Below are 23,003 nucleotides of genomic sequence, written 5' to 3'. Positions count from 1 at the left end.
CCCTTTATTTTAAGACAGTTGTTCTTTTGACTATAACCTCAGGCACCTCTACACCTTGTGTTACTCCTTTTTCTCCATTTCCCTTAGGTCGAATAACTGGGGGTTGTGGTTAAGGGAGTGATACTTAACAGTTTAACTGTGGTGCTCTCTGCCTCCTCCTGCTGGCCAGGAGTGATATTCCCAACAGTAATTACTCAAGCCGTGGACTCACCATATCCGGAAATAAATTTATCAGGTAAGCATACATTTTGTTTTTTATAGTAAAAGTAAATTAGAAACTGTTTTCAAAATTGTTTGCTCTGTCTAAATCATTAAATAATATTTTTTGGGGTTTTGCTACTCTTTAATACACAATTAACTACTTGCTGAAATAAATAAATATCCTCTGCCTGGAGAGCATTTATCTAACAAATGACCAAGACCAAATAACAAGGCTTGAGAAATTATTTTAAGTATTTTGAATGGTTGAGCATCAGTATGATTGTGGAGCTTATTTTATTTTGGTAAACTGACTTTTATAATGAGTATTTCAGTTTGTCTGAACATACATTTGTCCTTCAGGTAATGTAATTCTCTACAGCAAAGGTTAGGATTTTAAAACGATCAAATAAATTAGTATAACCCCCTACAAGCACATTACATTATAACAATTCTCTTTTACACATTAATAACACAACAAAAATCCCTGATTCAATCATTTCAATTTATTCTCAGCAGCATGAAGGGAAAACAATCTTTGTAATACCTTAAATAAAGGGATAGGAGAGGGGGACACTCTTGAGTGATGCTTAAATCTTTTGCTGCTAGAGGGTCTGCATCACAGTTTGTATAACCCTCCAGAACCAAAGAATTAAAGACCAAACTGACTGCAGGGAAGTCTGACATTTCATGTGCATAAACCATCCACACTCCCCATCTCTGCCAAATATGTTTATACTGTTCCCCTGAGCTGCTTTTCCAATGTGCTAGCAGTTATGATCATATCTCATATTAAGTCTCAAATAACATATTTGATGGCATATATGGGAAATCATATAGACTATATGGGTAAATATGGGTACCACCAAGAGTACCATCAAACTCCCATAACAGTTGACAGTATTTTCCATTAGTTTGTCCCCTGACCAGCACTACTGTGGCATAAAGAATTACAATATCAGAAAAACAAACCAATAGTAGAAGTGTATCCCCACACTTTAAGGGGGAAAAGACGAAAATAAAGAAAAGAGTGAAAATACAGTAAGTGGAGGATACTTTGAGAGTGAATAGGAGAGAATGCACAATTAAGTAAAGAATTAAATTAAGTCTTATCTTTGCATTAAGTAGAGGATGACATTACATCTTATAATACAGACTGAGGTACTATTGGAAAGCTTGTCCTCTAGACAATTACCAAAAATAGTACCACATTCAACATTATCCTCACTTCTTTAATACTGTCTAAGGTAGTCAGTATAAGTTCAGGAAGACAAAAGAAAGGTACGAGATAAAGGTGAAAAAATGAAGAAAGAAATGTCCATAAATAAGAGATTTTTCACTTAAAAATAAACAACAACCAACTTAAGAGTGTTTACCAGCCACCTCATCGTTATAGCACAAGTTCTGAGGCCGCTTAAACAATCCTATTGCAAAATCAACATAAACCTCTCCGGTCAATACCAATGTAAGCTTGAGAAATGGGACAGAACAAGTTCATAATGTAGGGCTTTCCTTGAGTTTTTAAAAAAAAAAATTACATATATTTAATTATATATATATATATATATATATGTATATATATATAAAAAAAATTATAATGAACTCCAAATGTAAAAACCTAAAAGTGCTTTCCTGGGGTGGCTGACTCCTTATCCTGGACAGGTTGGAAGAGGCCACAACACCCCCTTTTTAGCTCTTCTTCCTTCTAAGAGTTCTTTGAAGAGCATAGGGTGAGGTAAGGCTGTTCTTGTGACTGCAAGTCTCTGGGTACAGCTTTCCTCCTCCAGTGAAGCTCATAAGATGGTGCAGTAATACAAGTAGCTGGACCAGGAGGAGGAGGCAGAGGAGGAGTCGGATGTCAGGAGGTCACAGGCATTGCCGGCGAGCGGGGAGCAGGGCTGTGACGTGGGCAGCGTTGTGTCAGGAGTAATGACTGTACAAAGGAGGTGCATGCACAGTACCGTTCTGTAGGTGGGGCTGGCGTGTGGCCATATATTCTGTGTAATTGATTGTCACCTTCTCACTACGGTACCTGTGCCAGAAGAAAATATTGTTACACATCACAATTAATATCAACAAACACAATACCAGCTCAATTCAAGTGACCCAAAGCCTCAATGTATGATACATTTATTAGATTTTATTTCTGAAACATAAATTGTTTAAACAGGATAACTAGACCTGTCACTGACTAACGTGTGCTCAAGATTACAAAGATACTTGGGAACTGGAAATGAGAATTATTTTATTAAATAATAATATAAATAGCTTTAACCCTTGCATGGCCCCTGCCTGGGACCAATGCACAAAACAAGATTTCAATTTGGAAACAAAAAATCTGATGCATCAATCTTGTATTAAAGGGACATGAAACTCTAAACATTTTCTTAGTAATCTAGACGGAGCATACAATTTTAAACAACATTCCAATACATTTTTATTATAAAAATTGCTTTGTTTTCTTGGTATCCTTTAATAAAAGGCATACATATGTAGGCTCAGGAGCAGCAATGCATTACTGGAACAAGCTGCACAGTAAATAGAAGAGAGAGCTGAATGAACTGAATGAAAATCAAGTTTGTTTAATAGTAGAATAAACAGTAGATTGCTCAGTAATGGACTCCAACTGAACTTACGCGTTTCGCATATGCGCACATGCACTTCCTCAGAGATCTGACAGAATGCAGGAATGTTCATGAAAACATAAATTATGCTTACCTGATAATTTCATTTCCTTCTGTATGAGGAGAGTCCACGGCATTATTCTTTACTGTTGGGAAATACTGAACCTGGCCACCAGGTGGAGGCAAAGACACCACAGCCAAAGGCTTAAATACTTCCCGCACTTCCCTCATATTCCAGTCATTCTGCCAAGGAAACAAGGAACAGTAGGAGAAATATCAGGGTAGAAATGGTGCCAGAAGAGAAAACCTAATTTTGGTCCACCCATCGGAGTATAAGGGCGGGGGCCGTGGACTCTCCTCATACAGAAGGAAATTAAATGATCAGGTAAGCATAATTTATGTTTTCCTTTTTAGTATGAGGAGAGTCCACGGCATCATTCCTTACTGTTGGGAAAACTATACTCAAGCTCTAGAGGACACTGAATGATAACTGGAGGGGTAAAAGAGAGGCGGACCCTAATCTGAGGGAACCACAGCCTGCAAAACCTTTCTCCCAAAAGCTGCTTCGGCCGAAGCAAAAACGTCAAAATTTACAAAAAGTATGTAAGGAGGACCAGGTAGGTCAATCATTAACTGTAAAACATTCTGCTAACCGAAGCTTGTTAATATAACAGATCTAGATACAGCACTAAGGTACAAATCTCAACAGCAGCGTAACCTAAAGGCATTATTATAGCAGCTAAGTACAAGCCAGCCTGTTGTTAGACAAAGACAGATTACACGCTAAATATCTGGGTGTCTAACCAAAGACAAAACTTTAATCCTGTTGTATAAGCGCATTTATTTATATATCTAACTCAGCTGTATTAAACTTGCATAACTTATATGGACACGATTTACTAATACTATAGAGCCAAGTTACACAGAAGCCGGCTACTAACTCAAGTACACCTGTTATATATTTATTTAAATGCAAACACGTGCTGTTTTGCAAACTTAGCGCAAACAGAGGTATCGGTTGAATACCAATTTGTGTAATATGAATAGTAATGTCTGATGTGATTCACTAACGCTACAGAAGCTAACTATAAAGCTATTGGTTAGAAATCCAACGTTGTATGCTGCACAATAATTCAGCACAAATAGTTGCTGTTCACAAAACGGTATTATATTGTAATAAATAACACAGCCAAGCACAGCATCAAACGTTGTTCTCTCTCGTTTGCACATCAGATGTTATTCACTATACAGCAAATCTATAAAAAGCTGCAGCAATAGTGGTTCATTGATTTGTGAATACTAAATCACATTTTGGCAGGCCAATATCAGTACCTTAAATTTGATTCAATAGAATTAATATTAAAAAATATGAGATTACTCGCAATTATTGGCAAGCCTATCAACATATGTGAATAGAACCAATATTCTTAGGAATTTTCACAAACAAACATATAGTAGCTGCATTTTGCAATTACCATAGACTAAGAGATACTATTTGTATTTAGTAATTGCTACAAATTAAGTGACAGCTGTCTATACAACCATTTTCACACATATGGATCAAATTCGTATTTTTACGATATGCCAAGGTATAATGTTCTAGTCTGTAAGATATTCAACAGACAAACATAAATACTTTAAGTATGCACCAATCACACTGACAACTAATGATTTTTGCTCTGTTTACATGTATGTGCTCAATATAACCTTGAATATATTCTATTAACAAGTAAATTTGGGTAAAACTTAAACATTATTGGCCTCATTTGTTTTTCACTGTAAAAAATATATGGTGTAATAAAGCTTGGGATAACTAACTGTATTAATATGATCAACACAAGATATATTGGTTATCTCTAATATTACAGTGACTTACTATACCAAGCCTAAGTTATTTATAAGAGAAGCAATGATCTGTGCACTCGGGGGCAAGTAAAATCCTTAATAAATCTTTATTGAAATAAGGGTAAAAGCTGCATCTCAATGCAGGTAAGCAAGGACAGCAATCCTAACGCGTTTCGCGCCCCCTAGTGGCGCTTAGTCATAGGAATAGGTGCTAGAGGTGTCTGTGGTATACTTAAAGGGGCGACTGACCAATCACTGACCTGTAATAGGTGTCATTGGGCGCCGCCCCTGAAAGAACCACCACAGCACAAGGAAAAGTGCTTTTTAAAAAAAACAATGTAGATAATAAAACTGTAGGTACAAAAGTCCCAGCATGCATGATTACAGGCTTGCAGAATAGAAAACACATTATACATGAAGAGTAAGTTAATTGATCAATGTATCTTAAGAATTGCCTAAATGATTAATATATAAGAAATGCCTAGATTATAATGTATTATAATATAATAAACAAATCCAAAGCTAACAATTAAACCTAGGACGATATGTAAATATATTACTTTTTAACATCAAAGCTTTATGGCAATGTAAAGATAATAAAAAAGTGATATTCATGTATAGTGTTCAGTTAATCGGTATAAAAGTTTTTAAAAGATGTTTGGAAAATAGTGTTGTTAACAATGTAAATGGTAAGGTTTTGAAAATAGTTAAAGGGACACTGTACCCAAATTTTTTCTTTTGTGATTTAGATAGAGCATGCAATTTTAAGCAACTTTCTAATTTACTCCTACTATCAAATGTTCTTTATTCTCTTGGTATCTTTATTTGAAATGCAAGAATTTAAGTTTAGATGCCGGCCCATTTTTGGTAAACAACCTAGGTTGTCCTTGCTGATTGGTGGATAAATGCATCCACCAATCAAAAACTGCTGTCCAGAGTTCTGAGCCTAGAAAAAATCTTAGATGCCTTCTTTTTCATATAAAAATAGCAAGAGAACGAAGAAAAATTGATAATAGGAGTAAATTAGAAAGTTGCTTAAAATTGCATGCTCTATCTGAATCACAAAATAATTTTTTTGGGTTCAGTGTCCCTTTAAGGGATGGTTGGAAAAAATGATTAGAAAATATGCCGTTTGCAATAAAGAAATAAGTGGTCTATGAAAAGTAAACACAGTCATTGCTGTGTACATTCTATTAGACATGCGTCTAGGTGGATGTATTTCAGAAAAGAGAAAAAGAAGAAGATATTTAATATGTTAATCTATAAAATAAGAAATATCCCATTCCAGATTTATACCCTTTGGGTGTCTAGTTTCTAACTTTAGAATCCAGAACAGCTCTCTTTTTGTGAGTAGTTTATGTCTGTCTCCCCCTCTGACAGGTTTGTGTACTACCTCAATGATTTGTGCTCCAAAGCTGGGAACTCCAGTGAGGTGCAGACCATTGAAATGTTTTGCAACCGCTGAGTTTTTGTTGAAATTCTCAACGTCTCTTAAATGTTCCCTAACTCTATCTCTGAATTCACGGGAGGTTTGACCTACATACTGTTGTTGGCAAAGATTGCAATTGAGTACATATACTACCCACTTGGTTCTGCATGTGGCATAGAAATTTATTTCAAATGATTTCAATGTGCTATTGGAATAAAAATGATTGCCAATAATAACAGATTTACAAGCTTTACAATTGAAATTATGACATTTGAAATTGCCTCCTCTGCCACTGTGGAGCCATGTTGAGGAAGAGGGGTTAGTAGTTTGTATCATGCTGGGAGCTAATTTGGAACCCAAAGTTTCCTGCTTTCTTGAGACAAATTTGAAGTTGATCAATGAATTAGATATTAGGGGTTCATTCTTGAGAAGAGGAGTATGTTTCTTTAAGATATTTACTACTTCACTATACTGGTTAGAAAATGGGGTACTAAACACTATAGAGTTTTCTGAAAATGTTTTATTTGATCTTTTTGGTTTAGGGATACTCTCTACTATGGCATCTTGTTGTGCTTTTTCTAAGAGACTCAAGTCATATCCTCTGGCTAATAGTCTCTTTTTTAAATCATTTGATTGATTAGAGTAGATCTCATTACTGTTGGTGTTTCTCCTGAGTCTTAAAAATTGGCTTTTAGGAATTGATTTGAGAAGGTGCTGAGGATGGGCTGATCGGGCATGTAAAATAGTATTTCCCGCAGTGGGTTTTCTATACGTGCTTGATATAATTGAGCCATCAACCGCAACCCCTTCCAATGTCAAGTCCAAAAAGTTGGCTGTGGAGAGATTAGATTCTCCAGTGAATTTTAATAGACTAGTGTTAGTATTTAAATATTCCAAAAAGCAGGGAAGTGAGAAACCTTCTTGTTCTCTGCTTTCAATTATAAAAATCATGTCGTCAATAAATCTGTTATAAAAAATGGTGTCATTTATAAATGGATTTTGATGAGAATAAATGTATTGGAGTTCCCACCAACCCACATATAAATTGGCATATGAGGGGGCGAATTTCGCCCCCATCGCCGTTCCACAAAGTTGGAGATAAAATTCTTTATCAAAAATGAAATAATTGTGGGTTAGTAGGAACTCCAAACAATCACAAATGAAGATTTTCTCTTCTTGTTTAAATGTAGTGTCTCTATCCATGAACCATTTTATTACTCTGACTCCCTGATTGTGAGGAATACATGAATACAGTGATTCAATATCGATAACTACCCAGTTGAAGTTATCCTTCCATTTAATACTTTTTAAATTGTCTAATAAGTGGCCAGAGTCCCTAAGATGACTGTATAGGTTTACTACAAGTGGCTGAAGGATGGAGTCTAACCATTCAGACACAGGCTCCAAAAGGGAGCCTATGCCTGAAACAATGGGCCTGCCCGGGGGAGAGAGAATATCCTTGTGGATCTTGGGGACATGGTGGAAGATTGGTATGACTGGGGACTTAGGTATTAAAAGTTCAATATCTTTTCTTTGTAATATTCCCAAAGCCAGACCATCTTCCAACAGATCCCCAAGATCACTTTTGAAAATATTTGTTGGATCTGAAGGCAGTTTACGATAAATAGAAGTGTTTGCTAGTTGCCTGTTTGCTTCTGTAGGGTAAGAACTTTTGTTCATAAGAACAATAGCGCCACCTTTGTCTGCATTTCTCAAAACCAAGTTTTTGTTACACTGTAATTTTTTCAAGGCAATAGATTCTTTTTGTGTTAAGTTGGTATGGCAATGATGTTTGTTATCACTAGTTTTTTTGGCTAATTCTAGCAGATCTCTTTCAACACTTTGTTGAAAGGCATTAATGTATGGCCCTCTAACTTGTATGGGATAAAAATCCCTATTTTTTGTTATAGGAGGTGTTATGGAGTGCGTTCCAAGACCATTGAATTGATCCCCACTGCAAGATAAATCTCTCATAACCTCCAAAGTGCAACAGTCTTTGAAGTCTTTCAATTGTAGATTTTGTCCCGAAGAAGAGTCACGTTCCTGGATGGTATTGGTTTGATTAATCTGATCCGATGAATTATCAAGAAAGAATTTTTTAAGCGTCAATTTTCGGACAAATTTATTTACATCTAGGATTGTCTCAAAAACTGAGAACTTGTTTGATGGAGCAAACCCTAATCCTCTTTGCAGGAGCGATTTTTCTTCTTCTGATAGTTGATAATCCGAGAGATTGACAATATTAAGGTTGTTATCTGTTATTTCTTGTTCTTGCGCGTAGATTTTTTGCCTGCTGTTCCGCCTTTTTGATCTCCTTGTCCTACGCCTAAAGGGCCACTCTTCTTAGTAGTAGTAGGTAGTGTATTTGTATTAGTAGAGATTTCATCATCTGAGTCCTCCATGGAGGAGGCTGATGTAGAACCGCTCTCAGGTGCCGAGGAACTCATGTAGTTAGACTCTTGATCAGAGGATTCCTGTTCTGTGGAAGAGAAGGACACTTTCTTTTCCTTGTTCTTTTGCTTGTTTTTTAGTATAGACTTTGGAGTGTCTTTGTCTTTAACTTCTTTTCTCTGACCTGTTTGGCGCCTGTATCTTCTATTGCCATATTGTGGCCAAGAATAGACTCTGTTGCTCTCATAGTCCTTACGGTCTCTATCAAACTTGTTCCATTTAAATTCTGCCAATTCAGCATCCAATTTCTGTATATGTTCTTTCATTTGGGCTTTCAAATTAATGTAGGCCTCATTGTGTTTATGACTCTTTAGTGCAATCTTGTCAGTTAAGATGGTGTCTTTTAATTTGTCCCTTCTTCTCTGCTTATCTTTAATGAGAATTTTTATGAGTGTATTGGAGCAGAGGGTAAGAGTGTCAGTCCACTCATCTATAAGGTCTTGATCCTCCAGTTGGTATGTTGGAAATTTTCTTAATCGCAGACCTCTGGGTATTCTGTTTGATTCTAAATAGTGATCAAAGGTGACAATGTCCCACATGAGTCTTAAGTCTGTAGATAATAATTTTTCATGGATAGTAAACTGTGATTTAATGTCTCCAGTAGATTCCACTCCATCATCTATTTTATTGAAAACGGTATTGAAATATGCCTTTCTATTTTCCAAATCAAAGAATGAGCCTGTGGAGCAAGATGGTTTGTCCTGCATGTTTGTCTAGGTGTAAAGATTTATAAAACACCTAGGAAAATGTAGTATGAATTTTGTATATTTTATAAATCCAAAATTTGGATATTGGAAATAATCATACTATGCACCCTTCTAAATGATTAGAAGCACTATTGGTAATATTGATTTTTGGGTGATCAACTATTTATGTTTTCAGCCCTTTATATTATAGTAAACCCGCTGCTTATGTGTTCAGATGCAATAATATAGTTTGCAATAATAACAAGTGTTGTTTTTTGAGTCACAAAATTTGACAAAAATGTATTGCCCTTTCAGAAACCGTTGTTAAACTAACATATTTTCAATATTTTCATGGTTTAACGGCTTCGGTTTTTTTCGCTTTGATGTATAGAGACATAAGCTTTATGCAATATGCATTTTATGGTGGTGTGTTTTTCTTCGTTGACCAATACACAGAAATAAGTCTTTAGTGCAACACATGAAAAAATGGGTAAAGAAGTTTACCTGGTCCTGGAGTCCATGAACCGTGAGAGGCAGAATTGTTAAGCCAGGATAGCAGATGCTGAGTTTCAGAGTTGTCTGAGAAGCGACGTTGATGTTGCGGTATGGTCTGTTCCGTGCTGGCAATGAGAGAGAGTTCCAGCGTGTGACGTCATCAGCAGTTGCCGCGACAGGAAGACAGAGAGACCGCTCGATGCCGAGTACAGCACAAATGTGAAGGCAGTATGGGAGACAAATGCAAGCAGTGGGTTGTTTGTAATTACCAATAGTGTGGTGCTACAGAAGTGCGGTGGGAACAAGAACCGCCAAAGTGAGAATCCAAAAGAAGCAATGATCTGTGCACTCGGGGGCAAGTAAAATCCTTAATAAATCTTTATTGAAATAAGGGTAAAAGCTGCATCTCAATGCAGGTAAGCAAGGACAGCAATCCTGACGCGTTTCGCGCCCCCTAGTGGCGCTTAGTCATAGGAATAGGTGCTAGAGGTGTCTGTGGTATACTTAAAGGGGCGACTGACCAATCACTGACCTGTAATAGGTGTCATTGGGCGCCGCCCCTGAAAGAACCACCACAGCACAAGGAAAAGTGCTTTTTTAAAAAAACAATGTAGATAATAAAACTGTAGATACAAAAGTCCCAGTATGCATGATTACAGGCTTGCAGAATAGAAAACACATTATACATGAAGAGTAAGTTAATTGATCAATGTATCTTAAGAATTGCCTAAATGATTAATATATAAGAAATGCCTAGATTATAATGTATTATAATATAATAAACAAATCCAAAGCTAACAATTAAACCTAGGACGATATGTAAATATATTACTTTTTAACATCAAAGCTTTATGGCAATGTAAAGATAATAAAAAAGTGATATTCATGTATAGTGTTCAGTTAATCGGTATAAAAGTTTTTAAAAGATGTTTGGAAAATAGTGTTGTTAACAATGTAAATGGTAAGGTTTTGAAAATAGTTAAGGGATGGTTGGAAAAAATGATTAGAAAATATGCCGTTTGCAATAAAGAAATAAGTGGTCTATGAAAAGTAAACACAGTCATTGCTGTGTACATTCTATTAGACATGCGTCTAGGTGGATGTATTTCAGAAAAGAGAAAAAGAAGAAGATATTTAATATGTTAATCTATAAAATAAGAAATATCCCATTCCAGATTTATACCCTTTGGGTGTCTAGTTTCTAACTTTAGAATCCAGAACAGCTCTCTTTTTGTGAGTAGTTTATGTCTGTCTCCCCCTCTGACAGGTTTGTGCACTACCTCAATGATTTGTGCTCCAAAGCTGGGAACTCCAGTGAGGTGCAGACCATTGAAATGTTTTGCAACCGCTGAGTTTTTGTTGAAATTCTCAACGTCTCTTAAATGTTCCCTAACTCTATCTCTGAATTCACGGGAGGTTTGACCTACATACTGTTGTTGGCAAAGATTGCAATTGAGTACATATACTACCCACTTGGTTCTGCATGTGGCATAGGCATAGAAATTTATTTCAAATGATTTCAATGTGCTATTGGAATAAAAATGATTGCCAATAATAACAGATTTACAAGCTTTACAATTGAAATTATGACATTTGAAATTGCCTCTTCTGCCACTGTGGCACCCCAACTACACAATAACTTCGAATTGTTACACACTAATACTTTAATGTTATAAGATACATCTATGTATCACGCCCCAGGTAGCTATTGCACATCCCTTTATTTTATCTCCTGTTTTTTTGCGTAATTAATAAAAGTTATGTTTTAATTATCTCAGCGTACTCCCCTTACCATTTGGCACTCTATCTTTCTACACATATATACACAATTTGTGTCAGATGACTACAAGAGTGCTATTCGTGTATTCTTCCTTGGTCCTTTTGCCCATGTTCTTCCTGTAGTCTAGACAATACACAGCACCATTTACCCTGTGATTATATGAAATAAAACCAGTAATCTATTTAGGGTGTAGTCATGATAACCTACTAAGCAGTGCCATTGAAACCCCCTTTTGCTACAAAGACCAGGTAGCCGCCTTACAAATCTGATCCATAGAGGCCTCGTTCTTAAAGGCCTAAGAGGAAGCCACCGTTCTAGTGGAATGGGCCGTAATCCGCTGACTCATAAGCTAAGCGTATAACACTCCTCAACCGAAAAGATAAGGAAGTCGAAGAAGCCTTCAGACCCTTACGCTTCCCAGAGTACATAACAAACAAGGAAGAAGTTTGTCTTAAATCCTTAGTAGCTTGAAGATAAAACTTCAAAGCTTGAACCACATCCAGATTATGAAGTAAACACTCCTTCGAAGAAGAAGGATTAGGACACAAGGAAGGAATCACAAGCTCCTGATTGATGTTGCAATCAGACACAACCTTAGGAAGAAAACCCAAGCAGGTACGTAGGACAGCCTTTTCAGTGTGGAACACCAGATAAGGAGGCTCACATTGCAAGGCAGCTATTTCAGGAACTCTGCATGCTGATGCAATAGCCAGTAGAAAAAGAACCTTCCAGAAAAACAATTTGATGTCAACCAAATGCATAGGCTCAAACAGAGCCCATTGCAAATTCTTAAGAACAAGATTCAAACTCCAAGGTGGAGCATTAGATCTAAACACAGGTCTGATTCTAATCAGAGCCTTAACGTAAGATTGCAAGTCAGGGAGCTCTGCGAGCCTCTTGTGCAGCAAAACAGATAGGCCCGAAATCTGTCCCTTCAAGGAACTGGCAGAAAGGCCCTTCTCCAGACCCTCCTGGAGAAAAGAAAGTATCCTGGCAGTCTTAACCTTATGCCAGGGTAAACCCCATTCTTCACACCAGAATAAGTAAGCTCTCCACACCTAATGATAGATGACACAAGTTACAGGCTTACGAGCCTGAATGAGAGTATCAATAACCCTCTCAGAGAAACCTCTCTTGGCTAGGACTAAGCGTTTTAATCTCCACGCAGTCAGCCTCAGAGAATCTAGATTTTGATGAACAAAAGGACCCTGATCCAGCAGATACCTGCGACAAGGTAAATTCCACGGAGGAGATGAAGAAATCCCCATCAGGTCCGCGAAACAAATCCTTCGCGGCCACGATGGAGCAATCAGTATCACTGATGCCAGCTCCGGCGGGAAAATGTAAATCAGATTGAACCTCCAAGGCACTGCTAATGCATCTATTAACTCCGCTTGAGGATCCCTGGACCGCGACCCATATCTGGGTAGCTTGGAAATGAGCCGGGACGCCATGAGATCTATCTCCGGCGTCCTCCATTTATTGCAAATCTCCGCAAACACCTCGGGATGGAGAGACAATTCCCCCGGATGAAAGGATTGTCTGCTGAGGAAATCCATTTTCCAGTTGTGTACACCAGGAATGTGGATCGCTGACAGCGAGCGGTTGTGGGCCTCCGCCCAATCCAGAATCCGAGATACTTCCTTCATTGCTAGGGAGCTTCTCATTCCCCCTTGATGGTTGATGTAAGCCACCGAGGTTATGTTGTCTGATTGGAATCTGATAAACTGGGATGCACCCAGAAGAGGCCTTCAGAGCATTGAAGATTGCCCGAAGTTAAAAAAAGTTGATCAGGAGGAAGGATTCCTCTTGAGTCCACAGGCCCTGTGTCTTCCTGGCACCCCAAACAGCTCCCCATCCTGATAGACTTGCGTCAGTGGTCACAATCTCCCAGGATGGTCTCAAAAAGGATGTCCCTTGGGACAGGTGATCTGGACAGAGCCACCAGGAGAGCGATTCTCTCGACCGGTTGTCCAGAGAAATCTGTTTTGCGACAGATCCGAATGATCGCCGTTCCACTGTCTTAGCATGCACAGCTTTAGTGGTCTGAGATGGAATCTGGCAAAAGGAATGATGTCCATGCTGGACACCATGAGACCAATCACCTCTATACACCGAGCCACAGAGGGCCTTAAGGAGGTCTGGAGGGCAAGACAAGTGGAAGTTAGCTTGCAACTTCTCTGGTCTGTAAGGAATTTCCTCATGGATATGAAGTCTATTATAGTACCCAGGAATTCCACCCTGGTATTGGGAATAAGAGAACTATTTTCTAAGGTTATCTTCCATCCATGAGATCGATAAAGAAACAGAAGAGATTTCAAATAGTCTTCTGCCAGACGACAAGATGGTGCTTGAACCAAAATATCGTCAAAGTATGGAGCTACTGCTATACCTCTGGTTCTGGCAACTACAAGCAGAGCCCCTAGAACCTTTGTAAAAACTCTTAGAGCAGTAGCTAGACCAAATGGAAGAACAATAAACTGGAAGTGCTGGTCCAGGAACGCAAACCTTAGGAACTTCAAGTGTTCCTTGTGGATTGGAATGTGAAGGTAAGCATCCTTCAGATCTATAGTGGTCATGAACTGTCCTTCCTGAACTAAGGGAAGGATGGACCTTATTGTCTCGATCTTGAACGAGAGGACAGATAGGAATTTGTTTAAGCACTTTATGTACAGAATTGGGCGGAAAGTTCCCTCCTTCTTTGGGACCACAAAAAGGTTTGAATAGTATCCCAAACCTCTTTCTGTGAGAGGTACCGGAACAATGACTCCTAGGGAGGATAGATCCCTCACTCACCCCAGAAAGGCTTCTCTCTTTTCTGGTCTGGAAGACAGGTTTGATAGGAGGAATCTGCCCCTGGGTGGATGAGACTTGAAACCTATATTGTATCCCTGAGCGATGACCTCCAGGACCCACGGGTCCTGCACATCCTAAAACCAAGCGTCTGAAAAGAGCAACAGTTTGCCCCCTATGTGATCCAGAACTGGATCGGGGGTCGCCCCTTCATGACGACTTTGTCTCGGCAGGCTTCTTGCTTTGTTTGGATTTATTCCAGGACTGAGTTGGCTTTCAAGTACTCTTGGATTTCTCAGGCTTTGCAGAGGGCTGCTGACGTTGGTATTTATCAGAACGAAAGGAACGAAAATAAGGACCTTGTCCCTTTGCCTTGTTCCTTTTATCTTGCGGTAAAAAGGCAGCTTTGCCTCCAGTAACCGTGGAGATAATTGAGTCCAGGCCTGGACCAAATAAAATCTTTCCCTTAAAGGGGAGGGAAAGAAGTCTAGATTTGTCCGCAGACCAGGACTTCAGCCAGAGTGCCCTATGGGCTTGAACAGAAAAACCTGAAGCCTTAGCATTCAGGCGAATAATTTGCATATTTGCATCACACATAAAAGAATTAGCAACCCTTAATTCTTTCCTGGATCATGTCGAGGGGACCCTCCACCTCGATCAACTCAGATAAGCAGTCGCACCAGTAGGTAGCTGCTCCAGCAACCGCAGCAACAGCCGCTGCCGGTTGAAACAAATATCCCGTATGTTTAAACATCTTTCTTAATACAAGAGGTGCGGACAGATTGAAATATAAAAAGTCAAATTTTATTTATTTAATAATAAAATTTGACTTTTTATATTTCAATCTGTCCGCACCTCTTGTATTATTGATGTTCCACCAGCAAGGACAGATTGTTATCTCCAGCTGTACTGGTGCCTTTTGGTGCCTGAGGAGTTAACCAAGTTTTGTCTCTGTGGATGACGCTATTGGAGCAAGGACACACCTACCCTCTCATTCATCAGTCGGGAGACCGGAGCCTGAGTCAGTCATCGGTGACGTCTATCCCCTCCTCCTTCCTCGCTGACAGCGAGTTGGCATGCGGCGGGAGTAAGTGGTGAGTGACCTGCCTAAGTGGCAACGCTGAAGCAGCGTTTGAAATATATTTCTGTGGCCGGGCGGGTCCCGCCGGAAGTAACCGCACAGCCATTTAGAAGTGTGAGTTTAACGGGGTACAACATTTTGCTTATTTGTTATGGCTCTATGAATGATAACGAAAAAGAATGGTAATTTATGAACTGGTCTTTTGAGGGTACCTACAGAATCTTGCATTTGATATTTGCTCCACCTCGGGATACCAATGTTATGAATATTAACATTCACTGATTGTGACCTACTAATATTTTCCCATGATAGGTCTTTTTGAGTATTACACCCACTTTTTTCATTAACTGTGAAACATCTTTCTTAACAGAGTTTCTATCTTCTTATCCATGGGCTCAATGAACGACAAACTATTCTCAAGCGGGATAGTAGTGTGTTTAGCAAGCTTGAAGATAGCGCCATCCACCTTGGGGATAGAACCCCACAACTCCAATTGAGAGTCCGGGACCGGGAACAATTTCTTAAAGGAAGACGAAGGGGAAAAGGAAGAACCAATCCTTTCCTATTCATTCTTAATAATGTTCGCCATCTTTACAGGAACCGGGAAAGTTCGTGATACAACCCTGTCCTCGTAGACCTTATATAATTTAGGAATCAAAGGTTCCTCAAGCAATTTGGGCTCTGGAACCTCTAACGTAGCCAAAATTTCCTTCAACAGAAAGTGTAAATGTTCAATCCTAAATTTAAAGTCTGGTTCCTCCGCAGCTAGAGGTTTAGAGGCAGCAGATTCCGACCCAGAAAGTGCGCCCTCTGAAGTATCAGAGGCGCCTTCATCATCGGATAATCTCGTATCAGATAAATCCAAAAAACTAGTTGATGACCCCTGGGAAGGATAGCAATATTTGACCTTTCGCTTGCACTTAGCAGGGCGAGGTAAAGCCCTAAAGGCCGCAGACAAAGCCATTTGTAACTGCGCAGTAAAGTCTGGCGGTAAAAGGCCCCCTCCAGATGGAGGATTAGGAGTTCTACGGGAAGCTGCATGTGTATTAGGAGATGTCTGTAGGCTGCGTACCTCACGTGACGGAGACTCTTCAGTGGTATTTGACACGATTACTTTATCAAGGCATGTGGAACATAATTGAGCAGGGGGGTATACCATGGCCTCCTTACAATATAGACAGGTATTAGGTAAAGAGGGAGTACCCTCTAACACATCAGAATCCTCCATAGCTTGCGCTTACAACGCAGACTATTGATTAATAAGAAAAAACTGCACCTTTATACCCCCAATGGCTGGGGCACTCACCACCTCCTATGACCCAGGCAAAACAGATAAACCGCTTCTTTTCTGGTAACCAGCACGGTCAGGAAAGAGGAAATAAAGTGTGACCACATCCGGTCACATGGTGCGCAATGCAGGACCACATCTGCTATGAGAGCAAAAAAAAAAGCGCCAAGCCTTTCACGCTGCGCAGCTCAAAAAACGAAAGTAAAAACCTGTACGTTCCAACGAGCCCAAAAAACATCTCACACATGTTGCAGCATTATCAAATAAACTTATGTGATTAATCCCCACTGTTCAATAATCCCCCTCAGACGATATTAACCTGTGATTCCATACAGATAAAAGGAGCCACACTGTGACCCTGTCTTCTGGCGTTATCATATGTGTAAAAAATTAAACAATCTTACCGGAATCTATGCTGTGGAACAGAAACACAGTCTCTCAAGTGTGACAGTCTTGTAGCATCGCTCCTGACATGGAATTGAGTGATGGAAGCAGGCAGTGAAACTCGTCAACACTGAGTGCTTAGGAGCTGTTAATACGAGTCTGGATGGGTTCGCAGAAAGACTTTCCCTGCATCTCCAGACTCTAACTTTTGTCAAACCTCTCACTGAAAGGCTGACAAGACTACTTAAAACTCCAGTCGAATTTTGAAGGGTAGATACCCTTCATAAGGAACTACTCTGAATCTTCTGACACTTCTCTGCCAACCTCCTGTGACGAAAGACAAAGAATGACTGGAATATAAGGGAAGTAGGGGGAGTATTTAAGCCTTTGGCTGGAGTGTCTTTGCCTCCTTTTGGTGGCCAGGTTCAGTATTTCCCAACAGTAATGAATGATGCCGTGGACTCTACTCATATTAAGAAGGAAACATAACTTACTGTTCATAAACTTACAATCAATCACAGTAAATACAGCAAGAGCAATATATCTCTTTGTAAATGCCTTCTTTATGTTTTTGTGGACTGAAGGAACCACTTTTCTGTCCTGATATTATTTAATATACATTTATAACACCCATTACTGTAACTCCCAAGGTGGTAATCATAGCCAAAAAGTAATTTTTCAATATACCAAAAACCACCTGATAATTAAAGGGACATCCCAGCCAAAATTGGAATTCCCATGGATGTATTTCAGTTTTGAATAGAAACATTTTTGTAATATATATGTATGCACCGTGCACCAGCATTTTAAACACAGCACTTGCTCAGAGAGCCATCTGTTAATGACTCAATAGGTTAATAGATGACATGAAACAAGCCCCACTGATGCTCTGAGCAGCTGCAGTATTTAAAATGCTGGTGCACTGAGGATATCTAGTTTTGCTTCACATGCATGTGCAGAGAAAAATATTAACACTAAAACAGTGATAACTTTTACTAGAATCATTTTTGCATGTATATTGCGAATATATTTCTATTCAAAGATGTAATTCATCTATATATGCATTTCAATTTTGACTTTAAGTATTCCCCACAGAATTAAGTCCTTGAATGTATTAGTGCTTTTGATATGTGTTACTAATAAGCAGTGCAGCATACGATTTCCTATATACCACACTAGAAAGAAGTGGTAACACCCAGAAGAACATTTTAAATAATTTGTAATAACTTAAGAGCAATTCAAAACCAGCAAATGGGAAAGGAAAACATCATAAAAAAATGTTACAATATTAGACCCTATACATGGCGAGGTCACAGAAAACATAATTTATGCTTACCTGATAAATGTATTTCTCTTGTGGTGTATCCAGTCCACGGATCATCCATTACTTGTGGGATATTCTCCTTCCCAACAGGAAGTTGCAAAAGGACACCCACAGCAGAGCTGCTATATAGCTCCTCCCCTAACTGCCATATCCAGTCATTCGACCGAAGACAAGCAGAGAAAGGAGAAACCATAGGGTGCAGTGGTGACTGTAGTTTAAAGTTAAAAAATACCTGCCTTAAAATGACAGGGCGGGCCGTGGACTGGATACACCACAAGAGAAATAAATTTATCAGGTAAGCATAAATTATGTTTTCTCTTGTAAGGTGTATCCAGTCCACGGATCATCCATTACTTGTGGGATACCAATACCAAAGCTAAAGTACACGGATGAAGGGAGGGACAAGGCAGGTACTTAAACGGAAGGTACCACTGCCTGTAAAACCTTTCTCCCAAAAATAGCCTCCGAAGAAGCAAAAGTATCACATTTATAGAATTTTGAAAAGGTATGAAGCGAAGACCAAGTCGCCGCCTTGCAAATCTGTTCAACAGAAGCCTCATTTTTAAAGGCCCATGTGGAAGCCACAGCTCTAGTAGAATGAGCTGTAATCCTTTCAGGAGGCTGCTGGCCAGCAGTCTCATAAGCTAAGCGGATTATGCTTCTTAGCTAAAACGAAAGAGAGGTTGCCGAAGCCTTTTGGCCTCTCCTCTGTCCAGAGTAGACAACAAACAAAGCAGATGTTTGACGAAAATCTTTAGTAGCTTGTAAATAATACTTTAAAGCATGAACCACGTCAAGATTGTGTAATAGACGTTCCTTCTTTGAAGAAGGATTAGGACACAATGATGGAACAACAATCTCCTTATTGATATTCTTATTAGATACCACCTTAGGTAAAAACCCAGGTTTGGTACGCAGAACTACCTTATCTGCATGGAAGATCAGATAAGGAGAATCACATTGTAAGGCAGATAACTCTGAAACTCTACGAGCCGAGAAAATAGCTACCAAAAAAAGAACTTTCCAAGATAAAAGTTTGATACCTATGGAATGAAGAGGTTCAAACGGAACCCCTTGAAGAACTTTAAGAAACAAATTTAAACTCCATGGCGGAGCAACAGGTTTAAACACAGGCTTGATTCTAACTAAAGCCTGACAAAATGCCTGAACGTCTGGAACATCCGCCAGACACTTGTGCAAAAGAATAGACAGAGCAGAAATCTGTCCCTTTAAGGAACTAGCTGACAATCCTTTTTCCAATCCTTCTTGGAGAAAAGATAATATCCTGGGAATCCTGACTTTACTCCATGAGTAACCCTTGGATTCACACCAATAAAGATATTTACGCCATATCTTATGATAGATTTTCCTGGTGACAGGCTTTCGTGCCTGAATTAAGGTATCAATGACTGACTCGGAGAAGCCACGCTTTGATAAAATCAAGTGTTCAATCTCCAGGCAGTCAGTCTCAGAGAAATTAGATTTGGATGGTTGAAAGGACCCTGAAGTAGAAGGTCCTGTCTTAGCGGCAGAGTCCATGGTGGAAAGGATGACATGTCCACCAGATCTGCATACCAAGTCCTGCGTGGCCACGCAGGCGCTATCAAGATCACTGATGCTCTCTCCTGCTTGATTTTGCCAATCAGACGAGGGAGCAGAGGAAACGGTGGTAACACATAAGTCAGGTTGAAAGACCAAGGGGCTGCTAAAGCATCTATCAGCGTCGCCTTGGGATCCCTGGACCTGAATCCGTAACAAGGAAGTTTGGCTTTCTGGCGAGACGCCATAAGATCCAGTTCTGGTTTGCCCCAACGATGAATCAATTGTGCAAACACCTCCGGATGGAGTTCCCACTCCCCCGGATGAAAAGTCTAACGACTTAGAAAATCCACCTCCCAGTTCTCTACACCTGGGATATGGATAGCTGATATGTGGCAAGAGTGAATCTCTGCCCAGTGAATTATCTTTGAGACTTCTAACATCGCTAGGGAACTCCTTGTTCCCCCTTGATGGTTGATGTAAGCCACAGTCGTGATGTTGTCCGACTGAAATCTGATGAACCTCATTGTCGCTAGCTGAGGCCAAGCCTGAAGAGCATTGCATATCGCTATTAGTTCCAGAATGTTTATTGGAAGGAGTGTCTCCTCCTGAATCCACGATCCCTGAGCCTTCAGGGAGTTCCAGACTGCCCCCCAGCCTAGAAGGCTGGCATCTGTCGTTACAATTGTCCAATCTGGCCTGCGAAAGGTCATACTTTTGGACAGATGGACCCGAGATAGCCACCAGAGAAGAGAATCCCTGGTCTCTTGATCCAGATTTAATAGAGAGGACAAATTTGTGTAATCCCCATTCCACTGATTGAGCATGCAGAGTTGCAGCGGTCTGAGATGTAGGCGTGCAAACGGCACTATGTCCATTGCCGCTACCATTAAGCCGATTACTTCCATACACTGAGCCACCGAAGGGCGAGAAGTGGAATAAAGAACACAGCAGAAATTTAGAAGTTTTGGTAACCTGGACTCTGTCAGGTAAATCCTCATTTCTACAGAATCTATTAGAGTTCCTAGAAAGGAGACTCTTGTGAGAGGGGATAGAGAACTCTTTTCTTCGTTCACCTTCCACCCATGCGACCTCAGAAATGCCAGAACTATGTCCGTATGAGACATGGCAATTTAGAAATTTGACGCCTGTATCAGGATGTCGTCTAAATAAGGGGCCACTGCTATGCCCCGCGGTCTTAGGACCGCCACAAGTGACCCGAGAACCTTCGTAAAGATTCTTGGGGCTGTAGCTAATCCAAAGGGAAGAGCCGCAAACTGGTAATGCCTGTCTAGGAAGGCAAACCTAAGAAACCGATGATGAACTTTGTGTATCGGAATGTGAAGATAAGCATCCTTTAAATCCACTGTAGTCATATATTGACCCTCCTGGATCATAGGTAGGATGGTACGAATAGTCTCCATCTTGAATGATGGAACTCTGAGGAATTTGTTTAAGATCTTGAGATCTAAAATTGGTCTGAAGGTTCCCTCTTTTTTGGGAACTACAAACAGATTTGAGTAAAATCCCTGTCCCTGTTCCTCTTTGGAACTGGATGAATCACTCCCATAACTAGGAGGTCTTGAACACAGTGTAAGAATGCCTCTCTCTTTATCTGGTTTGCCGATAATTGTGAAAGGTGAAATCTCCCTTTTGGAGGGGAAGCTCTGAAGTCCAGAAGATATCCCTGGGATATAATTTCCAACGCCCAGGGATCCTGGACATCTCTTGCCCAAGCCTGGGAGAAGAGTGAAAGTCTGCCCCCTACTAGATCCGTTACCGGATAGGGGGCTGATCCTTCATGCTGTCTTAGAGGCAGCAGCAGGCTTTTGGCCTGCTTACCTTTGTTCCAGGTCTGGTTAGGTTTCCAGACCGACTTGGACTGAGCAAAAGTTCCCTCTTGTTTTGCATTAGAGGAAGTTGATGCGGCACTCACCTTGAAGTTTCGAAAGGCACGAAAATTAGTCTGTTTGGCCCTTGATTTGGACCTATCCTGAGGAAGGGCATGACCTTTTCCTCCAGTGATATCAGAAATGATCTCCTTCAAACCAGGCCCGAATAGGGTTTGCCCCTTGAAGGTAATGTTAAGCAGCTTAGACTTTGAAGTAACGTCAGCTGACCATGATTTAAGCCATAGCGCCCTGCGCGCTTAAATAGCAAAACCAGAATTCTTAGCCGTTAGTTTAGTCAAATGAACAATGGCATCAGAAACAAAAGAATTGGCTAGCTTAAGTGCTCTAAGCTTGTCAAGTATGTCATCCAATGGGGTCTCTACCTGTAAAGCCTCTTCCAGAGACTCAAACCAGAAAGCCGCAGCAGCAGTGACTGGGGCAATGCATGCAAGGGGCTGTAGAATAAAACCTTGTTGAATAAATATTTTCTTAAGGTAACCCTCTAACTTTTTATCCATTGGATCTGAGAAAGCACAACTATCCTCGACAGGGATAGTAGTACACTTAGCTAGGGTAGAAATTGCTCCCTCCACCTTAGGGACTGTCTGCCATAAGTCCCATGTGGTGGCATCTATTGGAAACGTTTTCTTAAAAATAGGAGGGGGAGAGAATGGCAAACCTGGTCTATCCCATTCCTTAGTAATAATTTCTGTAAACCTTTTAGGTATTGGAAAAATATCAGTGCACACCGGCACTGCATAGTATTGGTCCAATCTACACAATTTCTCTGGCACTGCAATTGTATCACAGTCATTCAGAGCAGCTAAAACCTCCCTGAGCAATACACGGAGGTGTTCAAGCTTAAATTTAAATGTAGACATATCAGAATCAGGTTGAATCCTCTTCCCTGAGTCAGAAACATCACCCACAGAAGCTCTCCTTCCTCAGCTTCTGCATATTGTGAGGGAGTATCAGACATAGCTCTTAAAGCGTCAGTATGCTCTGTATTTCTTCTAACTCCAGAGCTGTCTCGCTTTCCTCTAAACCCAGGTAGTCTGGATAATACCGCTGACAGTGTATTATCCATGACCGCCGCCATGTCTTGTAAAGTAAACGCTATGGGCGCACTAGATGTACTTGGCGCCATTAGAGCGCGAGTCCCTTGAGCGGGAGTCCCTTGAGCGAGAGGGGAGT

The 23,003-nt window shown here is 40.1% G+C and overlaps 1 protein-coding gene across 2 annotated transcripts in view; it reads right to left on the bottom strand.

The window, feature by feature from the left end:
* Positions 1 to 684: 684 nt before the first annotated feature.
* The window catches only part of AMMECR1L (AMMECR1 like), a 262,781-nt gene continuing 240,462 nt past the window's right edge, over positions 685 to 23,003 (bottom strand). For both annotated transcript variants that reach the window (XM_053709953.1, XM_053709954.1), the window contains one exon: positions 685 to 2,230. In XM_053709953.1, the coding sequence (XP_053565928.1) occupies positions 2,119 to 2,230 (112 nt within the window). In that variant the 3' untranslated portion in view covers positions 685 to 2,118. The remainder of the gene's footprint in view (positions 2,231 to 23,003) is intronic.

Source organism: Bombina bombina, chromosome 4 (assembly GCF_027579735.1).
Source record: "Bombina bombina isolate aBomBom1 chromosome 4, aBomBom1.pri, whole genome shotgun sequence".
In the NCBI taxonomy this organism is placed as follows: domain Eukaryota; kingdom Metazoa; phylum Chordata; class Amphibia; order Anura; family Bombinatoridae; genus Bombina; species Bombina bombina.
This window is presented reverse-complemented; position numbering and strand designations above follow the sequence as displayed.